Raw genomic sequence first — 20,954 nt, forward strand, 5'->3', positions numbered from 1 at the left:
GGGACATTACATCTATGCCCTCTCCAACCCTCAAATTCAAGTTTGGGTGGCATTTAAAAACATTTTCATTGAGATAACTACCTCAACCGACCCATCAATCGTTATGCTTAACAAGTACATCAATTTGACAACTTTTACAAAAGTTGTTTGACAACTGTTTGAGCAATTTTTACAATTTCTGACCAAATGACCCACAAACTTCCAAATGACTCCAAATGATCATTAATGGTCTAAAATAACCTTATTTAACATGAAACAACACAAAACAAGACAAAATCTCAAACTTTGACTCCTGGAGGCATGATAGACCTATGGGTGCTATTGCACCAGCCAACTTTTTCTTCAACCAACGCAAGAGTTAACTTGGCTAACAACTAAAAAAGATTCAGTTTATATAATCAAAAATGGATTCAGTTTATATAATCAAAAAGGGTCCATAAAGTTGTAAAAATAACCTCTTAAGTTTATAAAAATATCACAATTGCCTAATCAACCTATCTATAGACAATAATGGAAATAGTAGAATTGGTATAATAATTCAAATAGTTGATAGTTGATAGATAAGGACAAGATTCTTCCCAATCCTCAACTCTATAGCTTCGAAAAAGGAAAATGAATGCACAAAATCTTTGATAGAAACAAGTATCCTCTTCTTTCAATACATGATCTTCTTGATCAACTAGAAGGCCAAAATACTTCACAAGATTAACTTATCCTCCAACCACCAACACATTTGCATGAAGCATAATGATGCAAAAAATGCCTCAAACAAAATTTGAGCTCTTTGAATTTGTATTAATGACTATTGGACTCATATTCCACTTGCTTTCATGTGATACATCAACAATGTATTGCAGCCATTCCTTTAAATGGTTGACATTTTATATCTTAATAATATCCTAGCATGTAGCCACTTCTTAAAACATGTCTATAATGTCTATGAGTTAGTATGGACCTCTTATGACAACACCAACTCAAAGTCAAGTTTATAAATATTAAAAAAAATCTTCTAACAAGAATTAACTGTCTTGGCTTTTAATTATTGACTCTTGTGGAGCTCATCTAGTTATGGAGATATTCAAGGTTCTTTAAAAATGGTCAACATCAATAAATGTCATAAAAATCAAATCCTTTTTTAAATTGCATGAACTTCTATATGATAATCAATTGCCTCAAGCAATGCAATAACATGCAAATGGAGCAATGGATTGCCCTTCCTTAAATGTTATTTTCTTAGCACATGAGTACTTAGCAATAGGTGAGATACAAAAGATTTGGCTCTAAAGAATATTTCTCATTTGATGCATACAACCATCAATATTCCTGGTTGTCTACAGTGGGAGTGGTTGAATGCTCTGAATTTATAGAGCCGTAGGTGATGCTTTGAATGTGTCAATGGTTAATTTGATCATCAAAATCCAATCTTAATTCTTAATTCATATTCAAACATTCTTTAGCATGCACTCATGAAGATCTACAAGTTGCTAAGGTAAGTAAATGCTCATGACAGCTGCTTTGTGTCTTTCCCTCCATTGCAACTAGGCTGGAATCTAGATTCAAAGATCATGGGACATTGATTAAGACTGATTGAACTGCTAACAAGCACTTATTGTGCTTTTCCCTTATAGCTTCCTTCAACTCCTACAAGCCAATGACTTGAAGATTCAATAAAGCATTCAAAACAAGGATGCCTTCACTCATTTTGGATTCCTACAAGCCAATCAAACTACCATACTGTCACTTGAGACATTTATCACTATGTGCTACAAACCGATACAACCTATTGAGGGCCCCATTATAGAGTGAAAACCAATAGCATAGTGACTCTTGAGCGAAAAGCACAAAAAGATTCACACTGCCTATGCATCACTAGATAAATGGAATTAATGGTTCGCTGTTACATCCCTTTTTTCCTGACTTTGGAATAATGCTTATTATGTTTTTGTGATTACTTAATCAATATTATCGTATTTGCTTTCACTATGATTGAAACTCGTAATAATTGGAAATTAAGTAAGGAATTTATTCTGTTATTGATATTTTATGTATTTAGTTATTATGGTTAAGATTTGACTAACTGGTTTTCATGTAACCAAGTGGTTGCAGGAAACGTGACACCCTCAGGATGGAGGGAGAGTATCATCAAGGAAAGGATTGCAGACTTTGGAAAAGATCAATTCCCATTGAACCCTAAGCCGGGAGATAAGTTGTGTTCCTATTTGGTCGTCACCAGGTGGAGAAGTGTCTATCTTGTCCTATATGTTAAGTTGTTGGTCAATGTTTACTCGGACGTCACGAGTGTTGCTTGAGTGGTTATGTATCTTTGTTATAAATCACTATTTTTTCTTATTAAGTCATTCGTGAACTAAATTATGTATATGTGTTTATGTATATATGTATGTATATGTATATATACATGTATATGTATGTATATGTATATGTATATATGTATGTGTATGTGTATGTGTATGTGTATGTGTATGAACTCCATTCCGATTGAATGCCTTAAGTTTTGACGCTACATACTTCCAAATTATATACATATTTACACATGAGCGTAGTTGGAATGCACGCGTATAGATATGTATATACTCTGAGCTATATGAAGGGAGCATTTAATTATTCTTGAAAGGTATGCCACAGATGTAGTAACTATCAATCACCGACAGGCATATCGGAAGCAATTATTTACATTGAAGCCTTTGAATGAGGCAAGTTCCCTCCTTTGTAACGTTAACGCTATCACCTTTTTCGCAAGCTGTCTTGTTCAATTTTATTGAGATCATATTTCCTTTTCTTGGGACGATAGTCCCCATATTGCATTTATTATTTATAGTCATTCCTGAGCTAGGCAGGGTAGTTATGAATTTTGGGAAGCATTCTTTTAAGGAAGCACTCATTCTAGTAAGGTTGAAGGGAAGAGTTACGGATTTTGTAATACATTGTAACACATTATTCTATTTGGAAAAATAAAGATTATCTTTGATCACTGGAGGTTGGCATTCCGTCAATGCTCTAGGATTGCATCGCAGTGCATTATTAGTCTCATTTGGAATTGTCTCTTGCTCGCTCTACAACAAGGCTTAGTGAAATTTCGGAACTTCATTGCCAGACACGAGTCCCTCTCTAGCTTATCTCTGTTTAATGCTTAACATATGTTATTCAATACTTCGTTTTAAATATGAGTTATAGGAGCTTGAAGGAATTCCTACCTCCGTTCTTGTTTTCGAATGTTTTTTTTTTTAACTCAATGAACATTAGTGTGAGATCGGCTTGTGAATATAATGAGCATTAGATCTGATCGGCATACCTATTCCATGGTACTGCAGTCAAACTAACCAAGTCTCAATACTTAACTTATGATTATTAAATGTGGGATATTCTATTAGTAATAGTAACTGTTTTTAGACAAAGTTTCATAATGTCTGAATTCTTAAAAGTGAACTATCTTAAATATAAAAAATGTAAATGGATGTTATGAATTCTTGTCCAATGTTAGTTTTATTTTCTTTAGTGAAGAAGTAAAACAAAGGAATAGCATGCTTATCTATCTTTTGCCCTTTTTGTAATCCTCAGTATCACATTAAATGAATTGCTTAATTCTATCCGTGAGCATAGTCTGAATCGTGTCAAAAGGTCTAGATAAAACATGGTATCTTGCAATAAGTTGAATGACAAATCATAGTACTTAGAAGGTCATTATAACTATTTGTTAGTTGTTTTTGTGAATGGTAAACCAGTGGGTTTTTCCTTGGTTAGTTGAACTATATTGTTGTGTTTGAAAGTCTGTAGCAAACCTTCATCAAGCCAAGTAAGGGTTGTGAACACTGACAACACATTATCGTGCTTATAGTAAGAATCCTTGGCCAAGGTGGCGCTGCAGTTGGCATGCAACCATCAGTTCACTTGAACCAGATACACCACTAGCCAGAGAGTCATGTTAGTTAGGGGGTAACTATAGTGTGTGACCGGCTAGCTTGTGTAGGTTCTAAACACCAGGCTCAGATGGCTAAATGGTAATTGATCTATCCTTAGTTTGCTACCCTCGTGAAGGGTCAAGCCCTTCCAAGAGGAAGAGGCATGGGAGACTTACAGTCTATGGTTGGGTGGTAAAGCTCTTGATGATGCTCTCCATCTCCCATGTTATGTCGAGGTTTGCATCTATTATCAGCAAGAAGTACATTTCTATGTAATCTCTAAACTCATCTTTTCCTTCTTAGTTGAATTAGAATAAGTAATTCTTTTGGCAGTTAGTTTCTCTTTCTGATGAAGTTAGTTAGTTAGTTAGTTATTTAACTGTTTCTTTTTCAGCTGAAATGTAAATGTTAGTTGTAAATTCTTTCTTAGATGTTATTTCAGTTATTGCATTTCTTTGTTTAAGTTTTTGGTTGTTACAATCACAAGAGTTTAAACTTCACCCAAGGGGACCTTTCACTTATGCCATCTCAAAACATGGAAAACAAAGGCCAAACTGTGAAGTTTGAAATGAAGTGAGAAATCACTATAGGTAAATTGTTCCTCTTATGAAGAACAATTTGGGACCCAAAAGACCTTTTAAGAGCTATTGCCTCACCATTCAAAATAATATCAGTATTATTAGCAAGTATTATGTATGCAACCAAACTCAATCAAAATCAATGCCTCTACCATGTGAATCCATTTCAATGGGTTCATAAGTGGTTTGCCTATGATCCAACATCAAAATGGTTGTCTTTTTATCACAATGCCAATCTTAGAAAAAATAGGGTGCTTCATCCTCTACAATAAAACTAACCAACCTCCTATTATAGAGTTTTTTTTAGTACATTCGGACAAAACTTGAATGTTGGTCAACATCATTCTAATTTATAAATCTCAATTCCTTGGCCACTTCAAATAGCCATTACAAATATTATTCACCCATTAGTTGCACTTCTTTATTTCATATACTTCATCATACATCCTTCGACCAGGTTATATTATGTATCACCTCTATTATAACAAGTAGTTTATTCCTATTCTATCTTCTATATTTCTCCAAATATTTAAAATTGTGCACACTTCCTCTTAATTTGTTCCTCTTAATTTGCCAAGTTGTATCCAACAAGTGAATTTCAAAGCTCAAGTAGACTCTTCTAGGCTAGATGAACCATCTTTCATGGTGAAAAATGTCCAAAATATTGGAAGCTGCCTCACATTTCTATTCTAGACGAGGAAAATTTTCTCCTGATGTGGTATTTATTTGTCTTTTTGTTTCTACAAAAACCATCATCAAGTATTTAATGTGTTTGTAACATTATGATATAAGGTCCATTACATCAAATTGATTATTAAAGTCTAGACATCAATCTACATGTTCATGTTCCATGCCTACATTGTACCTCTTTAAATTATTTAACTATAATTCAAAAACCTTGTAACTTGCAACTCACAAGTACTTGTCAGTCACCAAACAGCAAGTTATTGGTAAGTTACTTGCCCAATAACTCATCAAAATCTTATCGGTGAGTATTGATGGTAAATACTTGCCCAATAACTCATCAAAATCTTATCGGTGAATATTGAATTTTGGCTAGTTTTTGGCTAAGCTTTCTTCACAAACTTTATATAGCTAGCAGTAAAACTCCTTTTTCTTTTTTCTTTTTTTAATTTTGTCATTGCTGTGGATTTAAGGCTTAAGCAGTTTTCCAACTATTTTCCTAGCTATGAATTTATGAAAGAATCAAGTTCAAGTTTTTGTACTATGTATTCAACAATCATCAATTTCCACAAATCATTTTAATCAAACCAAACCACAATATGAAAACTAATAAAAGACATTCTCAGCATTTCTCAAAGAACAGATTCTCGTATTTGTTGAGTCAGCTGCGCCTTATCCTCTTTTATTTTAGGCATATTGCATCTACCTTTTAGCCCCTCTTTAGGGATTTGCATCACGTAGAATACAACAATTTCCATTAAGTAGAAAATTATATATGCAGAAGTTAAGATCTTGCTTAAGTTTTTCTAAAAGATTCTTTTGCAGAGTATAGTTTTACTAATATTCCTAGCCAGATCGTTCAAATTTGCCATCTAAATGTGATACTAGTCACCAAGAGTTTCCCTCAATGCTCTGTTTCAAGTAGGGACTTCATAACCAAAAGTAATGTAACTTACAATTTAAACGCCTACTTTGGTTGCCAAAAACATCCACCCTAAGAAAAGTGCATATTCAACTTTGAAAAAATTAAAAGTTATGGGAAAAACCTTATCAACAAAAAGCTTTTGAAGTTCCTGGAAAATAGCTATATCTAGACGAATATTGAGGGTCTGTGCTGGAATGCGAATTGTATGCTCAAGCAGACTTAAAAAGAACATTGTGCCAAGATTTCCCTGAAAGATAAAAATTATTATTAAAAATCTTCTCAAGACGATATGAACAAATGTATTCACAAGTAATGACAATGACAGGAAAAAGCAAATGAATTTTTCCCTAGGTTAAGATTACAAAACTGATACAAATGCTCACAAAAGATTTTACATAACTAAACACTGAGGACAATAATCTTCCTTGTCAATTGAACATCAACATCCATCAGATGAAAAATGTTTAAGAGCCAAGCATATTCATATTTGCTCCAAGGCAGTTTTTTGAAAAATTCAAGAGTGTTGTGGCAATTTTGTTGCTTGCAAAGGGCAGAAAGCAAAACATGAAAGTTATACCAAAATTAATATGTAACCCCACGGAGTATCCAATGTAATAATCAGATAAAAAATTTAAAAATATGGATTTAACAGTAAAATAAAAATAAAAATGAAAATCCCTGAGATTTTCTCAGAATGATCACATATTTAAACAATTCAGCACGTGGTATCAGTCCAGGACTACTGTTAAGCTCTTTAGTGAGTTCCGTCTTGAATATACTTAGCAGATTAAGAATTCCAAAGTCGAGATTCTCACTTTTGTCAATTTTGTTAATCAAATGCATGTCTAAAAGAATGCTGTATTTTTCTAGGGAAGTTTTGACTACTGGGAAATATTCATAATTTTTTTAACAATTGTGTGTGGAACCTGCAGCAAATTCAAAATTGTGTTTTACTTGACAGTTTCAATAATCAAAACTAATAACGAACTCAAAAAAGTAACAGAAATTAATAGAATTTAGTAGACATTTACAGTTCTTATCTTCAAATGATAAAATAAAATCCTCCTATGGCCTACCAGTCCAAATAAGTTGAGAGCTCTGAAGCCACACCGGTAACTGTTCTCATGAACTCAATGGACAGTTTAGAGGAATGATTCTGATCAAAGATTGCCACAAAGGGGAGTAGTTAAGATTTCTAGCTTCAGTTTTCAGAATAGGGCAGCTTATAACAGGCTGATGAGTATTAATCTTTGAGGATTTCTCTGAATAATCAAAGCTGCATAAGAACTTTGCATAGTTATCCAGAGTCAGATCATAAATCAGACCCCAGTTCATCGCTCTCTGCAGATCCACATGACCTGCATCAAAATCAAAAGGGGTTGAAGCCTTGCAGGTGGCTTCATCAACAAGGATACGAGCTCTGTTTTGTCCTGAATGTAAGTGGTGGACATGCAATGGGATTTGAAGATATTTACAACAAACCGAGAGTGATCGGTCATATAGTGGCAGCCGCTATCCCAGCAATGAGGAGGAAACCATGACCATCAGTCATTATCTGACGTGCTCACTGAAAACGAATCAGAAACAAGGAGATCAACACAGTACTGTAGCTGCATTACAAATTGAGAAAATCGATGAATTTTTACAGGATCAAATTAAAAGTATTAAATTATGTTCATAATAAGGGAGAGCTTCAGCTATTGATCATAAGCATGGAATTATATTTACCGCTATAATTCAATGACAATATGATCTGTGTTGATTCCATGAGCAGATATCTGAGAATTCACAGAAAAGTAAACTCGTGTTCAAGGCACGATGGTCGTACTCAATGAGAATAGACCTCCTCAACATGTCTTGATAGGTATGAGAGAAACTGTCATCTTTAAACCTCAGTACAGAAAATTATGATCTTATGCATTATACAACACAAATAATTTGTCGGGCACTAATGTTGCGTATATGTTATTGTTTGTGAGTGTGTTTTGTCCCTTACAAGGAATTAATGTGTAAAGTTCATGTTTACATTGTTGGGCTTCAATTGTGTGGTATGTCCACAAGGAGACATGCCAAGACATTTCAAGCTGGCACCAGCTAAAAGAAGACTTTCAGCAGATATTTCAATTTAAAGATCATGTTCCCAGTATCAATCTGGCTCTAATCAGTTTATAGGCTGTACTATTTAATGATCAGGCTTAGATTTCTAATAAATTGAGTAAATTTCATCGTGACAGACCTTCAGGGCTGCAACAGTTATTTGATGAGGACTTAGGGAGCAAGTCACTGAATTGTGTCAAAGGGCGAGACAACAATGGAGAAAGAAATGATGCAGGAGCATCCGGGTCCATAAGCGATCCTGCATCAACCAAAAAAAAAAGTGTTGGTTTCTTTTATTTTAATTTTGCTTTGCTTTGGTATTTTTAGGCATCTCTCGACATCAAAAAAAATGTCCATGTTGTTGTGCATTTTGCACCACATCCCCGTCTGTGACAGGGGACCCCTAATTTTTTTGGATTATGCCCATTGCTCTGCGTAAAGAGAGAAGGTAAATGCTCCGTGTTAAAGCCGAACAGCCTGAGGCCAGTAGAATCCCGAATTTGTGTTCAGGTGATGAAGAGTCAAGACAAATCATGTCGCCTTCCAGGAACTCAGAAAATACCGATAGAAGCCCCGAGAATGATCATATGTGAAATCCCTTCATAAACACCCTCAAAAAGCCGAAGGAAATCCTGATATCGCTGGGCGAAGGGCATCAAAGATCAAAATCTTGCATTCTCCTCCTAAGCCCGAGTTTCTTCCAAACGCCTAGTTAGAGAGAGGGAGTTTAAAAACATTCAAGGCCGAGTTCAAAGGCTAGTGCAAATCATGCAAAAAGTTTAATGAAGCCGAAGTTTCATGAAACAAAAGGCTAGAAACCAAGTAAAATCGCACATTTTCTCTATCATACACGAACTTGCAAAAAGAGTCAATATTCTCGAAATGCTCACAAAGCCCGAAAATGAAACTTGGGCATTTCCTTGTAAAAATCTGCTCACTTCAAGAGGAAAATACCCGAGTTTTGAAGCAAAGTAAATGGGCGTTTAAAGCTAAGGAGCCGAAAATCGCGCGATTACAGTGAAATGGCCGAAAGGTTATCAAACCCTAAATCGCACAGAATCGCTTCAAATGCCGAAAATGAACAAAGAAGAACAAACTCGCGCAAAGCCATGATGAGCCAAAAAAGCCTCAACAAAGACATTCGCACAAAAATCCCCATTCAGACGAAAATCACTAAGGTCGTGCGAAGGGTCTTCTTTCTTAGCCGAAAAGCTTCAAACATCAAAATCACGAGTTTGCAAACCTAGTTTCTAGGCCGAAAAAGTATAAGGTCATGCATTTGGGCCGAAATTGAAACAGGGAAAAACGTCTTAACGCAAAATCTCACATTTTGACCATTCTGGCCGAAGTTGGCCAAATCTCCTAAATCGTGCAAAGTCATTTAAAGGGCCGAAAAGGGAGGAAAGAGAAAATTCGTAAAGTTAAGCTTTAGCCCGAAATTGGCGAAAAAGTTGAAAAGTCGCTAAAACCCCATTAAGGCCGAAGTTGAAAAGTTCAACTAGAAGCTCTCAAAATCGAACAGAGCAAACTCAAGTTGTGCGAACTTGGCTTGCAAACCGAAATGCAAAACTAAAATCGCACATTTTTCTCCAGAAGGCCGAATTTTATACCAAAATGAAAGGGGTCGTTTAATAAAGTTTGCCATTTTTGTTCAAAGTTTGCAAACAAAAGGTTTGTTTATTTCATATAAAAGGGCCGAGTTCACTTAGAAAAGGAGGCATCGAAAACAAAATTTCAGCCTTAGATTATATTTTGAGGGAATGAGGAGGTCGTGCATTTTAGCCAAAGGGTCTGAATTTCATACAAAGGGGGGTTTAAGGATAAAGTTAAATGTATTTGTTAGATTAATATTTATTTTTTCAAATGATTAATCCAGGTTGAAATTCATTGTTTGCAAGACAACGTCACTGAAAGAGCCCGACGACAACCTGAAGCGCAAATTGCAACCTTGGTCGAGATTGATGCTAGGAAGCAAAAATGCAGGAGCGCAGGACCAAAGCGACAACCCCAAGCGTTGCTAATAAAGAACGCACCACAAAGCGCAAGACAAAGCACAAGGAAGCGCATCACCACTGAATCAAAGTTGAAGTCCACCAGCAAGACCGAAGACAAAGAACACATAGAGTGCTACAAAAAGTGCATTCTTAGAAATACACTGCTGGAGGAAATTCCAGAAAATCAGTTTAAAAACTGAAATTGTTTATTGTAAAAAGAGAGCTACCTGTGGGCCCCCTCTAATGGATTCAAAGTGAGGGGACACAGGTCAGTTATCTCCAACTACCGGATAGACCTGAATTAATGCCAAAAAGTGGTAGGTAGTTGAGAATATGGTTGGGGGGATGACTGAGAATTGAGTAGGCGTGGGTTAAAGCTGCCAGCTTCTAGAAGGCAGATCAGGGCCCTTGGATGCAGTCGATCCTGGCCATCGATTCAAATTGTAAAATCTATAAAAGGCAGAGGCCTTTCTCTTGTAAGGGGTTAGAGTTTTTGTAGACAGTTAGAATAGGTTAGATTGTTAGAAGGTTAGAATTTAGTAGTTAGGAATAGAGTAGAAATGTTGCAGAAATTGTTGTAATAGCAGCTAAAATCAATATAATGGACATTGATTTGGTGTTTATCATCTTGGTTTTAGTCTGTTTGCATGGTTTCCTTCAGCCAATTAGATAGATCTTTTTTGGTGTGCAAGTATTTGATGGATTCAAGTTCATACCATTGGGGATATGCTGATTGTGTAACCTTGTGTATGGTTAGTCTGAGCCATTAAAATTGTGTTTAGTTCAATTGCAAGTGTCCGTCTGAGCTGCGCCAAAATTGGGTGCTTAGCCATGCACCTACAGTCTGAAAATCTTCTAAGTCCCCTTGAAGATTGCACCGTTCTTGCGAGGTTGTGAGTTATTTTGGCCAAGAAGGGATCGGTTATGTTGAATCCGTCTACTCGCACACTAGTCTTGTTAATTTTAGATCTCCTAAACCCTTCTCCTTTGCTTTTATTCCCCAGTTCGAAAATCGCAACAGATCAGCTTGTTGTAAACGTAAGGCCCCTTGTGCTCCCAATAAAACACATCGACCGTTGAGTTATCCTGCAGTCAAGAACTAACATTTGGAACCTTGAGGTTGTCCCCTTTGATCAACTAAAATAGCATTAGGGATTCCTTATACAAGAGAGGATAGGATACTCAGCGAGAACATTCTATTTTGTGTTGGTCGGATAGAGTTTTAGCAATGCAACTTTAGCCACATCAACACATGTATTTAAATTAACGAATTTCAAATGTTTGATGGATCATAGTTATACAAAGTTGCATAGACACAGATATGGATACGGTATCAGATACAGATACGGCAATTTTTAAAGACCCCCAATATGGATACGACTGGATACAACATTCATAAAAAACACATACACATATATTTAACAAAAATTTCTAAGTTATTAGAGGAGATTTTCATTACTTCAAAAGCAATATAGACACATAATTGCTACATAAATAGTTATAAGTCGATTTAACAATTTACAATATGCAAAAATAGTAGAGTTGTATTGGAAGATAACCCAAAGAGATGGGTTGCTGAAATAGAAAAACATTTCATTTGTCCTTCTCATTTGGTGTAGGTTTTGTTCATACCAATTTTTTTTTTTAAATTGCATGAATGAAGATTTTTTATATTAAATTTATGAAGATTTATGTCAAATTTTGAAAAAATCAAATCACATAATATTTGGCACAGTTGGAAATCAAGGTTTTTTGGGCATGTATGGGTACAAAATCAAACGTGTATCCATTTCAGATACAAGGATACACGGGCCCAAGTAGGGACACAGGAGTTTGCGACTACTTTATAGTTATAATATGCAACAGCCAGTTTTACAAGAAATTTTAAAATTTTAAAAATTTATAAAGGCTGGAGGAAAATCTTTCTACCGATTATCTTGGTATGTCATTCCAAGCATACTCGCAAAATTTCGTGCAAAATGGAGGAGTTTGAAATTTCTCCCCTGTCAACACCTAATTTTTGCACTTGCAGAACACCACTTTCAACATAGTATTTTAGCAAGGTATTATGGAGTTGATGGAAATTAAATTATTGATTTTAATAGCTTTATGCTTCATCTCTCAATTGCATACAGAAGTTGAGGCGTTTGAATTTGACAATAGACAAAAAATAAATTGTTTGAGAGCCCAAAAAGGTGTTCTGATAATTTTCAGATACATCATTTTGTAATAGAAAATGAAGACAAATATGCAAAGTAAACTTCATTTTAAATCATGGGAGAGACAAAACATATAGCAAATAAAAAGAGATTAATGATGCTACGTAGGAAAGGAAGAAAAAAAGGTAAAAGGAGTGGGAGGAGAAGAGAGAGAGGTACCCATTTGGGTTTTGAAAAATACAGAATTCAAAGATAATGGGGCTGCAATTATAAAATATACAGCAGCATGGAGATAGGAAAAAGAGGGGAGAGAAGATGCAGATTTGAAGGAAGAGAAGCTGCATAGAGTTGGGGAAGAAACTGGAGAGAGAGATGAATTGTGAGAGGGCCATGAGAGGCCAAGTTTGTAATCTTATTGCATATTTGTAGTCTGTTATTTGATGTATTTGTTTTTTGCGAGTTTGTTATCAATAAAATGAAGAATGTGTTCATTTTGCAATTAGTTGTGTTGTATGGGTTTTTGTTATCAGCAAGTGTCTTTGCATCATTTGGTATCAAAGCCAATTTTTTTGAGTATGCAGACAGAGCGCCAAATGTGAGGCAGTCTAGCACCAAGATCTCTGGGTGGAGTTTGAAGTGGTAGAGTTGCCCGAGAGGCTCAAGAGAATTGTTGCAGGTGTATGAGGAGTCCTGAGCAATTGAGGGCTGAGAGGAACGAGCCGTGGAAAATAGAGTTGATTGTGTGTGAGATTTTATTGCAAGTATGAAAGAGGACTTACAATTGATTTTATTTTGTACATGTAAGGTTGTGCAGGTTGTAGATTGAGAGTGTGTGGGAAATGTTTGACGAAATGTCAAATAAGAGGAAAAGTATGAGGTTTCTTGTTAAAAAGCCTTTGGGGATTTCAGTTCTTGTCAGGAGCGAAAAAGAGTACATGGCTGAAATTAATAGGATGTTGAGAAATTTGAGAGAAACCAGAGTAGTAGTGGAGTAGAGGAAAGAAGAGGACATGTGTTTGGTTGCTGATAAACCTGTGTGCAAATGAAGATAAAAAGGTTGCAACAAACAGTGAGATTGCAACAAAGAAGAAGGTTGTAGCAGAAGATGAAGTTGTAGCAACATATCTATATGAAGACATGGAGAGTGTTGTGAGTGAGGTTGCAATAGAAACATGTCTTTGGAAAGGCGTGGAAGGGAAAAAGAAAGAGGTTGCAGCTATGGGTGGTGTTGCAGAAGTAGAGGAGAAAGAAGCAATGTTTAATTTTTAAAAAATTTGTAATGATAAAGTTGATGCTGATTTGCATACAGATAAGGTGGTGAGCGTGGAAGAAGACAACAGAGTAAAAGAGCATAAAGGAGAAATTAAAATAGAAATTGCAGCAGAGGTTGAGGAGCAAAATGAAGTTGCAATACTTGAAGACGAAAATATTGCAGCAGAGAGTGAAGAAGGAAGAGTTGCAACATCAACAAAGGAACTAGAGAAAATAAAGGTTATAAATAACATATTTCATTTTTATGATGATGAAGATGATTGTGAGATGTATGCAAATGAGGTAAGTATGGAAGAAGAGGTAAAAGCAGAGGAGGTGCAAATGGAAATGCTTAATTTGCACATAGGTGCAGCAGAGGATAATATAAATGAGATGGAATATGAAGAAAAGAATATTTAGTGGAGGTTGGTCAATGGTGGGCATAGGTCTGCAAGAGGTGAGGAGCAGATTTGGCAAAAGAAGAGGGGAGTTATTCCAGCCAAATGTTGGAAGAGGTACTGCACTGTACCTGTTTTAGTGGTGGAAGTTTTCTATAGGTTGTTTACAACCTGGAAGAGTGGTTAAATCACTCAACTCCATTTTGTGAGGTATTCTCACAAACTTCTTACCCGGCATGTCTAATGCAGGAGCATCCGAGTCCATAAGCGATCCTACATCAACCAAAAAAAAGGTGTTGGTTTGTTTTATTTTAATTTTGCTTTGCTTTGGTATTTTCAAGCATCTCTCAACATCAAAAAAATGTCCATGTGTTTAAATTAGCAAATTTCAAATGTTTTCCAGATCATAGTTATAATATGTTGTAGGCAATTTTACAAGAAATTTTAAGATATTAAAAATTTATAAAGGCTGGAGCAAAATCCTTCTACCAGGGATCTCGGTATAACATTCCAAGCATATTCACCAAATTTCGTGCAAAAAGGAAAACTTTGAATTTTCTCGCCTGTTGACACCCAATTTTTGTACTTGCACAACACCACTTTCGACAAAATATTTTAGAAAAGGTATTATGGAGTTTATGGAAATTAAACTATTGATTTTAATAGCTTTATGCTTCATCTCTCAATTGCATACAGAAGTTGAGGCATTTGAATTTGATAATAGACAGAAAATAAATTCTTGAGAGCCCAAAAAGGTGTTTTGATAATTTTCAGATGCATTTTGTAACAGAAAATGAAGACAAATATGCAATCTAAACTTCATTTTAAATTATGGGAGAGACAAAATAAATAGCAAATAAAAAGAGATTAAACGTAGGAAAGGAAGAAGAAAAGGTAAAAGGAGTGGGAGGAGTAGAGAAAGAAGCACCCATTTGGGTTTTGAAAAATACAGAAATTCAAAGATAATGGGGCTGCAATTATAGGATATACAGCAGCATGGAGATAGGAAAAAGAGGGGAGAGAAGATGCAGATCTAAAGGATGAGAAGCTGCATAGAGTTGGGGAAGAAATTGGACAGAAAGAGATGAATTATGAGGGGCATGAGAGGCCAAGATTTGTAGTTTTATTGCATATTTGTAGTCTGCCATTCGATATAATTGCTTTGCAAGTTTGTTACCAATAAAATGAAGAATGTGTTCATTTTGCAATTAGTTGTGTTGTGTGGTTTTTGTTATGAGCAAAGAGTATTTGCATCAAGAAAGGAAGCTAAAACTTGTACAGAAACTTATGCCAAAAAGTGTTCATAGAATATAAAGGTACAGAGTGATAGTGAGTATGAAGAGGGTGAGTTGTGCAATCTAGCGATAGAAACATCCAGAGGAGAGAGGTTGGCAAAAGTCACCAACAAAGGCAAGGATGGCGCACACTATAACCAACAACTCAAGGCACAAGGAAGTCCAAGTCAATATTGGAACTAAAGATGTGCCAAGTATCACCACCATTGGGAATTATTGGAAGGAGGAAGACCAGCACATGTCATTGAATTTATGAATTATCACGAGTATAAATATCCCTTTGTAATAAACAACCCCAAAAAATTTTTGAAATTGTCAACTAAATCAAGAGCTACAATGCTATGTCCTTATCACTTTCGAATCACCCAGTTCCCAAGAAGGCCAAGGTAAGAGCATACAATGTATGTAAAATGCAGCAACATTGAAAGAAACACACTAGGCAATAGAGCTGGCCATATCTTCACTTTTTCAATGGAGCATGCTATGCAAGAACTAAAAGGAAACACTTATATGCTTATTCAAGAGTGTGCAAATTACAATGAGCACAATCAATTCTCGCTTATTCAAAGGAGTGCAATTACAACAAGCACAGTCACTTCTCACTTATTTAATGGAGTGAAATACACAAGCAGAGTTGTGATGTCCCCTTCTTGTTGACATTAGATATTCAATGGGATTAGCCTATCATTCTGACCCTCGTATTTAGAATGCTTCGGTTTGGTCTTCGTTTGGCATCATTTGGACATCATTTGCTCTACTTACTATTTATAGTAAGTCTTGGGGTGTTCGAGAAGGACCTTTTCTATTTATAGCAGGGGTGTATGGTAACATGGGGAAAAGCAGGGTGGACTCCCATTTCTGATGGCACAAAGAAATGAAGTATTTTGGGAGAAATTAATGATTATGTGGCCAAATTAATAATAAATCATTAATAAGGTGAATATAAAGTTAGAACTTGAGGGTCTACGCATCATGAGAAGGGGGCCAAATTATTAATTAATTATGTGCACACAACACAAGGCTTTTATTTCATTAATGATGCCAACGTTAAATTATAACATTTAATGTTATTAAAGGTGCCTTTTGGGAAAGTTTGAACTTCTTGAGAATATATGAGCTTGTAATGAGAAGTTCGATTTATTATTGTTTTGCATCTCTTTTTCATGACTTGTGGAGAGCAGAGACCAAGGGTTTCAGTTTTCATCAGCCATTGGAGAACAGGAAAATCTTCAGTGTTGCAGCCATCTGAATTGGTGAAATATCCAGTGAATTTGGCAACCAGGGGAGCTTCATATAGGGGTTCCATTTGTGCAAGTTGGTGAGAAAATACAAGGGTTTTTTCAGCTGTGTGAAGGAGCTACATCTGCAGATTGAAGATCGAATTAGAACAGCTATCTTACCCACTGTTGGAAATTAATTTCCTAGGCTGTACGAACTGTAACAGCCACTAATAATTTGCAGCAGAGGTGGTGCCAAGGCCAAGGAGGGTGATTTTAGTTAAGAAGTGCTCAATAAATCCCAGAAAAATTAGTGAAGGTACTATACCAAGGAGAGGGCATTGACATCAAAATTGAAGGTTATCACTGCAGATTGAAAGAGATTCAATCCATCCAGCAGTTGCTTTTTGGTTGAAATCAGGCCTTCAATCCAGGTATGCATGTGAATGTAGGAATTTCAGAATAAATGAATAAAGATAATTAATGATTCAACTCTTACTATCTTGCTGTCTATTTAGTTTTTAAATTTTCAGAATTTCCTATATTGCTGTATGCATTTGCTTTTTATATCAAAACCCCAAAAAAATTTGAAAAAAATCAGAAAACAAAAACAAAAAAATTACAATAGCATTCAACAATCACAAATTACCAGCATAGAAGACGAAAGGGGGTCTTTACATTGGTATCAGAGCTTCGATCCTGCCATCCTCGAGGGTTAAAGACTTCGTATGCAGCCATTGGATGTTGGTCCTCACAAATATCATACACGCAGAAGGGCATTGTTAAACAGGGATCAGAATTTTGATAATCAGCAGGACACCATGGGTGACAGAAGAAAGAGCAGTCCACCACGTGATGAGGCCAGGGAAGTGAGGGAAACCATGAGGGGGTTACAGGATGGACAACAACGGGTAGCTGATACACTTCAGCAACTTACAGCAGCCATTAAACAGTTGGCAAATCCCCAAAGGCAGAATCTGGAACAGGTTAATAACTGGAGAAGGCAGAATCAAGAACCAAAAGATAACAGGAGTGTGGTTGGTACTCCCAAGGCTCGTAGAACTCCTACACACACAGTTGAGCGGCCTACTAGGCCAACTTTCTTGAGGGAAGAGCCTGAGGAAGGAGGTGTAGGGGAGGATGAAGATGCAGTTTTTGTAGACAATGTCATGACAGTGCATGACGAGTGGAGCTTATTACCACTACATGTGAGGAAACATTTGAACTTTGACAAGTTCTTGACTCAGAAAAGGGAACATGCTAGAGCTAGGCAAGATGGGAGGCCACGAAATCAAAACAAGGATTTGGAGTATGCCACCAGCAAGTTGACTTTACCATTGTGCGATGGAAGTGGGAAGTTCACAGCTCGGTCTTGGATACATAAGTTGGACACATACTTCCATTTGCGGCCTGTGAAGAGGGAGATGTAATCAAATTTGCCACATTGCATCTTGATGGAGTGGCAAATGATTGGTGGCATAATGGAATGATCACCCTGCAGCATAATCTCATCGCCTCATATCAGAAGTTCACGGATTGGTTGGTTGAGCGATTTGACAGGAAGGATCCGGAATCATATTTCAGGGAGCTTGCTCAGCTCAAGCGGATTAGGAGCTTAGAGAGCTATATTGGAGATTTTCAGCGTTTATCTGTCATGGTCACTAATATTTCTGAGCAGAGATTGATTGTATTATTCATTAAGGGTCTTCTAGAACCTTTGAGAGGTTGGGTTAAGGCTTTTGACCCACCATCACTACAGGAAGCCATGAGGAAGGCTAGGAATATGGAACATGCAGCACCGCAAAGCAAATACACATCTAAGGGATCTTCTTCATCTCGGGACAGCAAGTTCTTTCCCAAGAAACAAAACAAATCTGATTTTAAAGGAGATCAAAAAGGGAAATCAGCAGCTCCATTTGACAAGGAAACTCTCAATGATTTACTGAAGAAAAAACTATGTTTTTATTGCAAGGGACCTTATGACGCTAACCATGATTGTCCTTTGAGACCAAAGGGCAAGGCAAACCATGCTATGTGGGCTTTCTATGAAGATTTTGAATCTGAAAATTTGGACCAGCAATCTGATCCAGAAGAATCCGATGCAGAAAAGGGTGAATTTGAGCCTGGTAAATTGGAAAAACTTGATGCACATGAAGAGGACGTCAAACTTAAGGAAGCACATCTCACCAATATTCAGTAGGAGGGCTCTTTCAGGATGCGTAGAGTGTTGGCTGGACAGAAGGTTATCACCTTGTTGGATATAGGAGCCACACACAATTTCATAGATGCCAGATTGGTTGAGAGACGTGGGATACAAATTGAAGAAATTGAAGGCATAAGGATGAGGGTAGCAGATGGTTACACCCTCAAATGTGATAGAATGATTTCAGGACTCCCTCTACGCATCAATAATTATGAGTTCAAAACAAATTTCTATGTTGTGTCCATGGGTGATACAGATGTAGTGTTGGGGATGAAATGACTTCACGACATAGGGATCTTCACTCTCAAACTTCGAGAGATGGAGATGAGATTCACAATAGATGGCAGAACTCATGTGTTGAAGACCACCCGTGACAGCAGTTTCAGGATGATATCCTTTAGAAGGATGGAGAGACTCATGCGTCATGAAATGGTTGAGTGGGCAGCAGAGTGTAGACTTATACCATCACCAGAGGGACGCAAAAATCAGAATATCATCCGGACATTCAGAAGTTAAGAGTTAAGCACGGGAAAGTATTCGGCGACATTCCACCAGGCAAACTTCCAGATAGGGGGAATTGAGCACATCTAGAGTTGGAGGAGGGTGCAAAACCCATGACGATTACTCCTTACCGGCACCCAAAGCGATTAAAGGATGAGATAGAAAAAACAATTAAGGAGCTGCTCGCTATGGGACATATTAGGCCGAGTAAGTCACCATTTGCATCATCAATTGTATTAGTGAAGAAGAAAGATGGTACCTTGCATATGTGCATTGATTACAGGGCCCTAAACAAAAGAACCATCAAAAACAGATACCCTATCCCACAGATTGATGAGCTGATAGATGAGCTCCATGGCGCCTGTTACTTTTCAAAGATTGATCTCAGATCAGGGTCAGAGAGCGGGATATAGAGAAGATTGCATTCAAATGTCACTGTGGACATTTCAAGTTCATGGTTATGCCATTTGGGCTAACCAATGCACCTGCCACCTTTCAGTCCACAATGAACAAGGCTTTTCAAGCGCAGTTGAGGCGGTATGTACTAGTCTTCTTTGATGATATTTTAGTATACAGTAAATCGTGGGGAGAGCATTTGGCACACTTGGATACAGTACTGGGCATTCTGGATAAGCAGTCTTTGTATGCTAAGAAATCGAAATGTGAGTTGGGCATGACAGAATTATTGTATTTGGGTCACATTATCAGTGCAAAAGGTGTACGTATGGATCCTGAAAAGATCCATGCCATTATTTAGTGGCCCACTCCAGAGAACTTGACACAGTTGAGAGGGTTCCTTGGTTTGTGAGGTTTTTACCATAGATTTGTTAATGGGTATTCTCGTCATGCGGCACCTTTGACAGATTTGAAAAGAAGGGTGCATTTATTTGGACTCTTGAGGCACAGCAGTGCTTCAACAAATTCAAACAGATAATGACAACATGCCCAGTCTTAGCATTGTCAGATTTCAATAAACCATTTGAGCTCCAGTGTGATGCATCCGGTGAAGGGATTGGAGTAGTGCTTATGCAGGATAAGCACCCTATTGCATTCGAGAGTCGGAAGCTCATAAGACCGGAGCGTAGTTTTAGTATTTATGACAAGGAAATGTTGGCCATAATGCATGCATTGGCCAAGTTTAGACAGTATCTTATTGGCAACAAATTTTGCATAAAAACTGATCATAACAGCTTACAGCATTTCCTTGGACGGCGGGACTTGAATGATAGACAGCAGAAATGGGTGAGCAAGTTACAATCCTATGATTTTGACATTGCTTACGCCAAGGGAACGCAAAATGTGGTAGCTGATGCATTGTCTCGTAGACCTCACTTGAGCATATTAACAGATATTTCAAAGGATTGGAAGCATTTGATAATTGCAAACTATGCAAAGGATTCATGGGCTTCTAGCATTGTTTATGGGTCCATACAGGACAGCAAGTACTCCCTTGTGAATGATCTTATCATTTACAAAGGGAGGATTTATTTGACCCCAAGATCGGTGGTGAAGAGTACAGTATTGAGGACTCTTCATGATATGCCTATGGCTGGTCATCCGGGTTATTTTAAAACCTATAGACAAATACGAGAGCACTTCACATGGAAGGATCTCAAATCAAATGTCCTCCGATATGTTAGAGAGTGCCCTATATGCCAGCAGAAATAAACAAGAGCACAAATACCCTGCCGGTTTACTCCAGCCACTTCCGATTCCTGATAGGAAGTGGGAATGT

General features: G+C 36.9%; 1 protein-coding gene across 7 annotated transcripts in view; it reads right to left on the reverse strand.

The window, feature by feature from the left end:
* Positions 1-20,954, reverse strand: part of LOC131039436 (uncharacterized) — a 107,881-nt gene that overhangs the window by 66,815 nt on the left and 20,112 nt on the right. For 6 of the 7 annotated variants that reach the window (XM_059213561.1, XM_057972211.2, XM_057972206.2 and 3 more), the window contains one exon: positions 6,226-6,351. In XM_059213561.1, the coding sequence (XP_059069544.1) occupies positions 6,226-6,336 (111 nt within the window). In that variant the 5' untranslated portion in view covers positions 6,337-6,351. Of the gene's footprint in view, positions 1-6,225; positions 6,352-7,180; positions 7,463-7,579; positions 9,357-20,954 lie in introns of those variants that run through there. The other variant, XM_059213563.1, reaches the window with a different exon arrangement.

This window comes from Cryptomeria japonica, chromosome 10, assembly GCF_030272615.1.
Source record: "Cryptomeria japonica chromosome 10, Sugi_1.0, whole genome shotgun sequence".
NCBI lineage: Eukaryota > Viridiplantae > Streptophyta > Pinopsida > Cupressales > Cupressaceae > Cryptomeria > Cryptomeria japonica.